The sequence below is a fragment of the Cloeon dipterum genome, chromosome X (genome assembly GCF_949628265.1).
Source record: "Cloeon dipterum chromosome X, ieCloDipt1.1, whole genome shotgun sequence".
NCBI classification, from domain to species: Eukaryota; Metazoa; Arthropoda; class Insecta; order Ephemeroptera; family Baetidae; genus Cloeon; species Cloeon dipterum.
Genome location: NC_088790.1, coordinates 18,713,486 through 18,725,181, shown reverse-complemented (window position 1 = coordinate 18,725,181; position 11,696 = coordinate 18,713,486). Strand labels below are relative to the sequence as shown.

General features: G+C 41.6%; 1 protein-coding gene across 3 annotated transcripts in view; it reads right to left on the bottom strand.

The window, feature by feature from the left end:
* Nucleotides 1-31: 31 nt before the first annotated feature.
* The window catches only part of Ephrin (ephrin), a 263,779-nt gene continuing 252,114 nt past the window's right edge, over nt 32-11,696 (bottom strand). For 2 of the 3 annotated variants that reach the window (XM_065493928.1, XM_065493926.1), the window contains exons 2-5: nt 4,519-4,660; nt 4,288-4,456; nt 3,654-3,968; nt 32-3,314 (exon numbers count right to left, since the gene is read on the bottom strand). In XM_065493928.1, coding sequence (XP_065350000.1) covers nt 3,169-3,314; nt 3,654-3,968; nt 4,288-4,456; nt 4,519-4,660 — 772 coding nt within the window. In that variant the 3' untranslated portion in view covers nt 32-3,168. The remainder of the gene's footprint in view (nt 3,315-3,653; nt 3,969-4,287; nt 4,457-4,518; nt 4,661-11,696) is intronic. The other variant, XM_065493927.1, reaches the window with a different exon arrangement.

Below are 11,696 nucleotides of genomic sequence, written 5' to 3'. Positions count from 1 at the left end.
GTTTCATTTTTTTTTTTCAAAGAAACAAGAGTTCATTTTTAATTCACATTTTACAGTTGTTTATTTCGCTGTACAAAAGTCAGTTATAAAATATTTCCCATCAGAAGAATGCAGGTTTCGACAGAAGTGCTGCTAATTCAAATGTGTACAAGACAATCGATTCTTTCTTTATAAATATATCTCTGCCTAATTGATGAATTTCCGCGCAATTTTCGCTGATGGCAACGCATAAGAAAGACAGTGAACAAAAGCAATTTACATATTTAAGTGAGTTGACTCTTCTGGCTGAAAATAAATTAACGATACCACTACAATTCGGTCTCTCGTCAAAAGCGAGGCGTACACATCTCGCGGGAATTGAAAGTGATATATACACACGGTGCGTCAATTCTGCAAATTCTACTGGGGTCAATTTGTATCTTTTTTTCCTTTTTTTTTTAAAATCACGACAGACGAGACAAAGCAAGTACAGATAGTGCTCCTTCTTGGTAATAATTTCCGTTTGTCAAAAGTAAACAAAGTACGAGGCGCGGGGATGCGGCGCGCGTCTGGCGTGTGTTTAGCACCAAAATCATCGTTTTTTTTTTAGACAGTTCCGAACGACGTCGCGCACCCCGCGAAAGCACACTTCACCGAGCTGCGAGCGGCGGCCCGAAACCCGACTCGCTATAAAAAGTGCAGCATTTGGATGGACAAAAATTTTAAATACCCGCTTAAAAAAATGCAATGTGTTGTGTGTCGCGTGAGTGTGTGTTCGCTTTCTTCGGCGAATCTCGCTCCGGCCTAGAAAGTAAAATTCAGCACCATCAGAGTTAAATTTTCGGACTTTTGCCTTAAAACTTTGAGCAGAGTGCCGGACTGAAATTTGCGATACCAAAAAATATCAGAGCACTTACATTTCGACGAAAAATTGTGCCAAAACTGACTGAGAAGATATATATATTTAATTCATTTCACGTAGGGTTCGGTGCACAGAAATTGGTAGTGGGCGGCGAAGAACTTAAATTTTCCATTATGGCACTTAAAAGATAATAAATCGAGAGAGTTCTTCTGCATGATGATATTCGGTTTCTTCCTTTTTTTGTTCATTTTGTTTCATCTTTATATGTACATATACACATCTCATCATCATTTATACAGCAATAAAACATTTTGTTTCATTTTTTATGTCATCTTAAATTCTTCTCTCTATCCATCTGTCTGGCTACTTGTAATGCATGTGTGTGTTTAAACTTTACTTTATGTATGTGTGTGTGTGTGTGTGTGTGTTGTGTGTGACAATATCATTTAACTATTTTTAATTAATAATTAATATTATTACGTTCACTATTTCTCAAATTCTTGCGTGGGTCTGTATCTTTTTACAACAACTTTTGGTATGTACAAATCAATCATGTCGTGGCGGGATTATCGGATTTAACTCCGCTAAACGAAAACACTGGTGAAAAATCCGTCATTATTATTGTTGATGTCGTCATTTATACAAATATCACATGTGAGAGAATTTTCCATTGATTTTCCGCATTTCAATATGTATAATAACTACACTTTCCAAACGACGCGACTTTTTGTCCTATATTCAGTTCTGACGGGAGCGACATATTGTACATTTTAAGAATAATAATAATTTAATTAAAATGGACAAAGAGAGCTTGCTACCTTTGCTGCCTCCACGTGTCTGGACACAAAAAAATTAGAAAAAAATCTGCAAAGCTCTTCTGGTAAAATCACTGCGGTTGAGTTACTAACTCAACACGAAAGTTTTAAATAAAATCGGTCTGTACACGAATGGAGAGTAAGGAGGAATGGAATGTTCAATACAGAGTACACAACGTGAGCTAATAACCACGCAAAGTTTGCGAGGGAATGATAGAGATAGCATTGCACATAACAATCGAGTTTGTTTTGCAAATCGGAAAAGAAAAGGTCTGCTTCTGGTGCGGAAAGAAAATCACCAGTACATGCAAGAGTTGGCAGGAATGGCGGCAAATTAAGTATTCACACGGCAATCGGGAAATGAGAGCGAATGACCACCGTGTCTCACGCTCCAGCCTTCCGCAAAAATCCCACTGCTGCCGCGCGCGCGGTCCTCGATTTCAGAGCGACATCAATCAAGTTCGGACGACTAATGTGGACACGTCAGACAGCAATTGTACAACCAGACACCGAATTCAGACTCAACATAATATCGATATAGACAATCATCAGATTCTGTACACGGCGTCAAATAATAAATATAGCAGTTGCAACACAGGAAGTAAAATGGATCGTAACTGTAGTGAGTGTGTTTGAGTTGTGTGTGAGTGTGTGTGTATGTGTGGTCTGCTCATTCCTCTTGGAAATCGGAGCTGCAATCGGAGGAGTAATTGAGAATGGGTTGCCGATTTTGCAGGTCGTGCCATCAAATTTGATTTCAGTCTCGATAGTAATGCTCTCTTCTCCTCATTGCGCAATTTGGAATCAAATTAATCGAGACAAATTAAAAAAAATACAAAGATGACAAATTAAAATAAAAAAATCATTTTTTCCTATTTGGTCTAATAAAGACGGCTTGATTTTAATTTCGTAATATACACTAAGTTGAGTTGCACAAAGGCACGATTTTCAGCAAACAGTGCGCAGCAACCCGATGTTAATGAGATCAGATGGGGATTTGTGTTCAACTTTTGGAAACTCTCATCCGAGTGCAGAGCCCCGACCGAACACAAGGTAAAAGTGAATCGCTCTCAACTGCACCGATCACAAGACTCCAAGAAAATCTTCATCTTCATTTTTTTTTATATGATACATTCTACATTCAGTTTTTAATTGTTTTCACGTAACACTCTCTATAATCTTGCTTCTCTTGAACAACACTACTACTTGTCTCTGTGGTCCATTGTTTGAATAAATCAAATCGCTCATTCATTTCTGCGCTCCTCTCTGCGTCGAGAAAAATAGGCCAAACTAGACTCGCTTGCTCTCTTACTTTCTCTCTCTCGCTCTCTTTCTCGCGCGACTTAACTTTAGAAGGATGAACTAGAATTGCCTGCAGTCTTTTTTCTCCAGCCGCGGCCCCCCGCCGACAGGGTGGCGCACCGGCCGAATTTTCCACTCGCTCGACACACGCACGTCCAGTCTCGCTCACTCCGAAGGTCTAGCGAGGCGGCCACCTGTCGCCGGCGCCGCTCACCGCCACCTCAGCAGCAGCACCGCCTGCGTCGCCGCCAACAGAGACCACGTGGTGGTGGCGCTGCACCACCGCGAGCAGGCGTCGCCTTTCAGCGTCAGCTCCTCGTTTTTCAGCACCTCGTTTGGATGCTTGTCGTAATCGCCTGCGAAAGTTGCATGACATTCTTTAGTCCAAAGAAGGGAGGCAACAATATTTTGGTGCTTTTCAAATTAAATGGGCGTTAGTCAAAATAAATTTTTTATATTTAAAACTGGCATGCTTGACTTGAAATTATTTTTTTGTATTTATTGATTGCATTATAAATTAATTGATTAATTCCAGCCTTGCCTCCCCCAAAATTAAGAGTCAAGATGTATAATTATGTCGTTTTGAAATATTAATGAAAAAACACAGAATTTTTAAAAAACGCTAAATCTTCTGATACAAATTATTCCCAGGATACAAAAAATTCAAGGAATTGATGGGGGATTGAAAAACTTACTGCTCTTTTTGGGCGGCTTCGCCGTAGGGTACTCCTTTGCCGGCGGACTCGTGGCCCTCGATGGCGTGTGCGGTGGCGTATAGGTCACCGTTGTAGGCGGAGTGTAAACGATGGCTGGCGTTTGCCTATCTGGATACGGGATGGTGTTGTCTGGAAAACAAATTGCAATCAGCTGAGGGCCCAACAAAAAATTCGTATTGTTCTTACTGGGTTGTGTCTCGTTGGACTTGCAGCACACCTTGAACATCATCTTCATGTTAAAATCAGCGCAGCTGCCACTGTGATGGGCTTGAATGTCTTTTTTAGAAGAGGTGGCTGAAAGAAACGAGATCCATGAGTTAGAATTTCTTATACTTTTTAACCAAATGGTTTATTACATTTTTTAAACTTTTAAGATAGTAAAGAAATCTTGACTCAAACAAGTTAATAATTCCGATTTATTTGGGAAAAGCGGATAAATAACAAGACTATGACTCTTCCACACAAACGCTTGTTTGAAGATGAAAACATATTTTTAATGATCTACTCGTTGCATAGCTTTCTTTCCGATTTTGGAAAATAAGTTCCAACATCAAGAAAATTTTTAGATAGTGCAGCAAATTAAATTACTAGACGCTGTACAAAAAATACTCACAGATGAAGTAGTAGTCATGTCCAGGGTGGAATTCCAGGCCTCCCGGCTGAGGCGAGAACGGGCGGAAAGTCACTGTGTAGAACAAGTGTTTGTTTGGCTTATCACAGTTAGCGATGATTCTAGGGTGTGGATTCGAGATGCGACAAGTGTCGTACTCTTCCTTCGATACCTGCGCAAGAGAAGATAGGGTTAGGCTCACGTTCATTTTATTCAAAGGCAGTGCAAACTCACATTGTAAATTATGTATTTCTCGACATCTTCTGCCGGAGTACCAGGCTCGTAGACTGGGCAAATGATATTTGCCTGGTCATAATCATAGTTCTTGTTTCCCACGTTGATATCGACTATGTGGTCTGTGTTGTCTATTCTAAATCTGTAATCAAATAAAATTTACATTTTAGTATTTTATAATCAGAAACATTGTATTTGGTGCAACACGGACGACAGATTGATGCAGTTAATGAAATGGAAAATTTAATTCTGAAAGATTAATTCAGAATTCAATTAGCTGGTGATGAGCACGGTCAATTTATTTCCCTAACAGATTACATCGTAATATTGTTCAACTGTTTTAATACAAATTTGGGAAGATTCTCCACGCAATTTATAATTTTATTCAAGTTCACGTCTAGGCAAATTCCTGTGCAGCTAATCGTTCTAAATGGACGCAAAATCCGTTTGCCGGATGATTTATGGGCCCGCAACGCTTATCTCAGCTGGCAAACTTTGCTGCGCCTTTCACACTGCGTTCAATTAAAGCCGCTCAGTCAACAATCGGTGCGAAATTATCTCGGTGGAGCAATTTTTTGGTCCCCTCGGCAAAAGCTCGTCGGCCGATAAGCCTTTTAAGTCTGAATTTTCTTGGTTCGTTCGTTCGTTCGAAGAGCATCTTCTTGTTCACTGGTGCTTCGGGGGTCACAAGCGAGTGCAAGTACCGTTCGCGTCTGCAGAGTGGGAGGAGGAGGAGTTGAACCATTGTCGAGCCGGGAAAGAGGTGAAAACAAATTTTGTTTTCCGCCGCTCGGAGTATAATGCTGTCACAGGTGAAAATTTAATCGGGTCGGACGCGAATTCTGCGCGAGAGTGAGAAAAGGAACCGCTCTTGAATTATTACCGCACCAGCCTGAGAATCGGCCAGCCGAGTGATGAAAACACGTAAATGGTTTTAAATTACAGCCGAGCTGCGTGAAAAGCGGGGGACTCCTTTTCTTTTCCTATCACAAAGCGGCCGTTTTTTAATTCTCCGCTGCACACAACGCGAACGAGCAGAACAAGGCGTTTGCTATACTTTTTAACTGTACACGCCACCGCGACGCCAGCAAATTGATTCTCAATGAATCGAGAGAGCGAGAGAGAGCTGATGTGCGGGAATTCTCTCTCTCGTTCTCTCTATCGCGGTTGTACGCGGATTTATTAAATTTCATAGAGGATGTTAACGCCTGTCAATTTTTCTGCTTCCTTTCGTCGCTTCCATTCATGCTTTCAAGACGGAGGAAAACGGCTCATTTTACGTAAGAATATAATCAAGCTTGGATTTAAAAGTCAGTTTTTCATATAATTTTAGGCTGAATGAATTTCATCAATCCTAATTCCAAAGGTTTCATTCTAGTTTAATTAATGTAAATATATATCTTTAACAACATCAATCATTTTCAATTTTAATCAGAGTCATATTTTTAATTTTGACGGTGTCTTTCAGCTCGCCACAAACATGCAGGGCGGCTAGTTTAGAAAAAAAACAGGATTCTGTGAAGAGGAGGCCAATTTCTCCGATTGAGAGGTCTGCCAATTTGCCCTTTTCCTGGCCCGTGTGTCTTTAGTTTAGGCGTCAAAATAATATTCGCGGGCAGGAGGAAATTAGAGTGGTCGGTGCCTCCGAGTTGCCCATTGATGCCGGAGGAATTCAGCAGGTAGACGACCACAGGGTCCATCATCCTGAGCGTGAGCGCGCGGTTGCCGCTCTTCGCGCCGTTCGGCGTCTGCGAGAGCGCTCTCAGGCCTACGCAGGCTGGCCGGCCGGCCGAAAACCGGTTCGCCGGTGCACCTTCGCACTGTCCGTCCGATTAGCATCCATGGGAGAAGAAGAAGTAAGCCACGCACACGGCCAGGAACGACTCGACACGGGCGTTTGCCTCAGTAGGCAATCAAATCAATCAGATCCGTGTAAAATTAGATGGTAAGTGTATAAAATGCATCATTCTCATTTAGGAAAATGCAAAAAATTTAATTCAATGTGTAAAAATAAAGAAATAGCAAAAGAAATTTGATAGAAAAAATTATTAGGTTTTTAATAGTTAATTTGATGGTTTTTGGTTCCAGGAATCATCCTAAAGGATAACATGAATATTCTACAAACGTTCTAACACGTTTTGCTAATTTTAATCCCTCCTAGATTTTCAAATAAGTTGAAGGGACCGTTTAATAAAACTATTGAAATTGAACCAAGAAAACAGAAGCTGTCGTCTTCCACCCTGATTGTTAAAATTTAATTTATACTATGAATTTAATCATTTTTAATGAGACAATTTTCAAGGCTTGATTCGATAAAAACAAGGAGATCATGATTGGACGATTATTTGACAAATTTTTCCGTGTCTGGAGCAAGTGAGTGATCAATATTGTAATTTCACGTTTGGTTTCTTTACACGTTTTTTCACACCTTTCCTTAACGTCGCAGCCTTGTGCAGTGGGAGCGGCCCGTCGTGCAGGTGGTCCTGGCCAACACGGCTCTTGAGAAAGGGCTCGAGGTGTTCGCACTCTGAAGCCGCGCGGCGAGCCAATCAATCAGGCGCCGATTTAGCGCGCGGCCCAGACTCTTTATGCAAATTTTGTTTTCGCGAACGCACACCGTGGTGCGGTGGCCGACAATTGAGACGAAACGTCCGTAATTGCCTTGTAAGTTGTTGCCAAAAGCGCACTAGCCTCAAAAATTTCGACTCTTTTCTTTGAAAACACGTGCTCGTGCCTTTAAAAATAACCACTCGGCGACATTTCATTTCACGGCTGCGAGATCAAAAGGATTTTTAGAGCATTAAAAAATAGGAGAGAAACTCTGCAATTCGCTAATTAAAATCAAAGGGTGCCGAGCGGGGGGATAACGGCGTTCATTTATTAATTCCGGATTTCCAGAGCCTATTTGTCGGCCGAAAATAAATTTGGCGCCACCGCGTGTGGCTCGGTTTCGCCGAAAGTAACAAGAGTTTGCCAGTCTCTCTCACTTGGCCAGCAGCACTCTATTTATACAGATCAAAGAAGTGAGGAAAAATCAAATGAAGCACCGCCGCCGCACGAAATTACACCTCTCACTTTGCTCTCGCAGGCGGTGGATTTTTTTAATTTATTGCTTACAACGCGTCAGCCGCTAATAAGAGCCTCTGGCGCGGCTTTTTGATTTGTCACTGCTTTTTCACCACCCGACCGACTTTTCCCGTGTTCTCTTTCTTGTAGTTTTAATTGGGAATCACCACCAAGCAATAGTATAAATAAACAAGCGTGTTCTACTCGGCTGCAGCAGGTCCGACCGAAACAAAAGAGGTGTTTTTCCCGAGAAACTTCGCACGAGCTTTGTTAACTTCAAGCAGCAGACTTTTGTTATTTTTTACTCCTACTAATGGAATAAGCTATTCTAAAAAATTAACATTTTTGCTAATTTGATTGCTAAGCTAATTTTATCAGATAAATTTCAATGTCATTTCCCTACCCAACAATTGATGAACAAGCGATTAAATTAAAAACTTTACTTTAAATATATGAATTAGGTAGATGGTAAAAATTCCTAACACTGAATTTAAAGAGATCAAAAGTCTTAATTTAAGAATTTTTATCAAACTAATCGAACAAGATAGATCAGAGAATTATTCAGGACTATCAGTGATCCAATTATAAAAATTGTTAATTGTTTAATGGCACTTGATGTTTCACGCAGGCTAAAGCAATGAGGGGGCGTTGCACCCCTTGTTGCAAGGGCAGGCCGTTTTTCGCGGCGGCTGCGGCGTTATTTGCGGCAGGCAGCGCAAGGCGGCTGGTTCCCGCCGGTCGTCCGTCCGTTTCTTTTGCGAGCCTTGACCCTCGTCACCTCATAATTCTCACCTGAGCCAGGCTGCTTTTTTATTTACAAGCCTTTCATGCAGCACAAATCCCGCCTTCCGCCGTCCCCATTGGCCACTTCGCCTCTTTCTTATCTCGGCCGCCGCCGGTGCTCATGAATACACAGACCGAATGTTGCCATGTTGCTGGCCGGACCGGCGCGGCGCATTCCTCTCCGTACATCAAATACACTTGCCTCCTTGCAACTAACTAGCTAACGACAACAATCATCTCGCTGCTGAGCACAGGCGAAACCTCCTTTTCTCTCTCACACACACTCGCAAACGCTGCTGTAAACGCGCCTTACTGCAGGATGTGTTAGTTTCGCCGCTTTTTCTGCACTTTGCACGGAAAATTGGTTAATTAGCCGCCGACGGGCTGCTGAGTGCTTGTTGTGCTTCTTGCACACAAAAGGGAAAACATCAACGCAAGTGAATGGGAAGTAAATATTTTCCTTCAATGCATTTTAAATTGGCCCAAGACACCCCAAAGGCGATTTAAAATCGCAATTATTGGATGGAGCTCAACTCATACTGCCTGTCCACACTAAATAATGTGCCTAATTTGTATTCCATATTTGGTTTAAAATAGACTTTACGTCCACTACGATGCGCGACAATACCCTAGCCTAGCTATAGGGTGGAAAAGAATATTTTCAAACAAGACAGATTTTTCAATAATTTTCCAAACCGAAAATTCATTTATTAGTTTGCTAAAATTTATATTAGAGAAAGACTCGCGATCCATATAAATATTCGAACCCACAAAACTCGCATGTCTGCACGGATTTAATTTATTTCTCTCCAACAGCACTTCACGCATAAAAGCAGCAAATTACAGAGAGGTATTCCGAGAAATTTGCAAAATTGAATTAAAGCGTAAAGTGGGGCAAAAAGAGGCGCCGTCGAGGCTGGTTGGCTCGGTAAAAAATGGTCCAAATTAATCAGACTAAGCATTTTCCACGCATTGTTTCCCGCTGCAGCACTGCAACAAAGGAAGAGGAAGAGGAGGCTCTTCTCCGAGTCCCGTTAAAAAGAGGACATTGATTGATCAGCTGCATGCGCGGCCACTCCAAACAAATTGCCGAGTGCTCGCTTTTGTTCGCCGCCACAATTTCGGGCCCGAGACGCACTTGGCGACATCCAAGTGTGTGTTTGTTTAGTCGTCGGCCGGGCAATGGTGCATGAAAATTTTCGCTGACCACTGGCCCGGATTGGAATTTGTTCGCTCCCTGTTTTCCCAGTCGGTGGTTGATGTGACGCACTCGGGAGACCTGTTTTCTGTGCAGGTGAACAACAAACCAGTGCCTGATGTGAGATCGCGGACCTGGCATCTCAGAGCTGCTGAGCGGCTCCTTTCTTCTCTGCCACATATCAGAAAAATTGAACAGGCGCGATACGTGTTCATGTTTGGCGGATTTTCTTTTTTTGAGAAATGGAACTTTGTTCCATGGAAAGTTTTTTTATTAAGAAACAGAAATTAATTTCAGCAGTTTAACTTTCAAAATTATTATTCAAATGAAGTAGAAAAAATACACACCAAGGGAATTTCTCCAATGGGAAAACATTTTTCATTTGAGAGTTTTTGTTCTAAAGAAACTCTTTGGAATAGTTTCAAATTTAATATAGAATTATAAGCTAGGGAATTATTGTTTGGGATGGAGTTTTGCCATATATAGGGGGCCGACTGGCAGTGTTTCACCATGTTTCGTCACTCCTCTATTTGATTGTACTCATCTACGAGTGCAGTGAAGCGTTGCCAACAACAACCAATAATTCAAAATTTCTGCGGCGTGATTTTTTTCTGCTGATGAGGTGTTGCGTCCAGAACGTTTGCTATAATTTAATTTTGCAATTTTACCCTTGTTTCAAATCCGCACAGAGTGGAGCAAATAAGCGAATTTTCTTAGTTTAATTAATGCCTCCTTCATGAAATCTACAAATCCTTGTTACTTTTTTTATTTTTTAACTAATACTTAATTCACCTGACAATGAGTCCCTGAGACTTGCCGCAAAAACCCGTGTGGCTAAATATGGATGATCTCATTCAATTTCCTACTTGAAATCTATTGTTTAATGAATATTGTTGGATTAAATTACGTTTTGACCTGTTTTTAATTCGTATTAACACTAACCACAAGCGCAGAGAATTCCAACGACATCGTGTTCTTTCTCTTCAGCCTTCGCATTGTGAAACGAGAGCCTCGTTTTACAAAACCACATTCACACACAGTATGCCTCTCTTTGTGGAGTTAATTCGCAGGTCAAACTAAATGCCATGCCAAGTTGTTTTGCATCGCGCTTATTAGAAATGAGAGTTGGTTCTTTGAAGTGATGCATCTGTTTTCCCTAGCTCATTCTCTCTCTCAAGTTGCTTTACGGCGCAATAAGGCACTAGCACTAGCTTAACGCTTTGTTACGTCACGCGCTGACTGCGAGTCGTAAAACGAGCAAATCAGCCCAAGTCGCGTGTTATCGTGTGCAGGGTGGTGCTCCAGCGGTTTTGTGACTCATTCGGGCAAACATTCGCCGGAAATGATCTTGTCCGAGAGAAACTTGTCCTCTCAGAACATTACAACGTTCAAGGATAAGGCAGCCCACGACAGCGAAATTCAAAATGTGAAGACTTCCAAAAAGACAAATAAATTTTGCCAGCTTATTAAGCATGCGTTATTAAAAATAAAACAAAAATTCCACGCATGTGCAGAGTGTTCGGCCAAGACATCAAGTGCATCTTTTTTTGCTCTTTCCAGATCGAATCCGGTGATAAAATATGCGAAAGCAGACAAAGTTAACACTAATTTTCTCGGAAAAAACGCAAACTGGTTTAAATATCTCAAGATCCTCTCATTCCATGTAACACTTGTCAGTGGGTTTTTGCAAAGGTTTCGAGCCTCTTTAATATGCTCCACCGTCTGCCGAGAGAACAAAACGCAATTCCGCGTCTCGCAACAATCACGTATTTTATTTGCATATCACTTCTTCATGTATTCAATTTTAATGCGCGGGTCATGAGAGGAAAAAATGCCCGCGTCATGTTCGCTCCGTCGGTTGGCACAAACAAAACGAAATTCGCTGCTTTTAATTCTTCCCGTCTACATACATTATGCGCACGTTGACGGGAACGCGCGAATCGTGCTCGCGAAGTTCACTTACATATAAAGCATAAGAGGAGAAAGACGCCGTGAGGTCAGGCCGGGGTGAAAATGATTTCGATTAAAGCGCCTGTCAAAACGTTTTCGCAGCTGGCAAAGGTGCGAAAATAATAAAATGCAGCACAACACAACACACTTCCGGCTGATTCAGCCAACAACGAATTGTTTT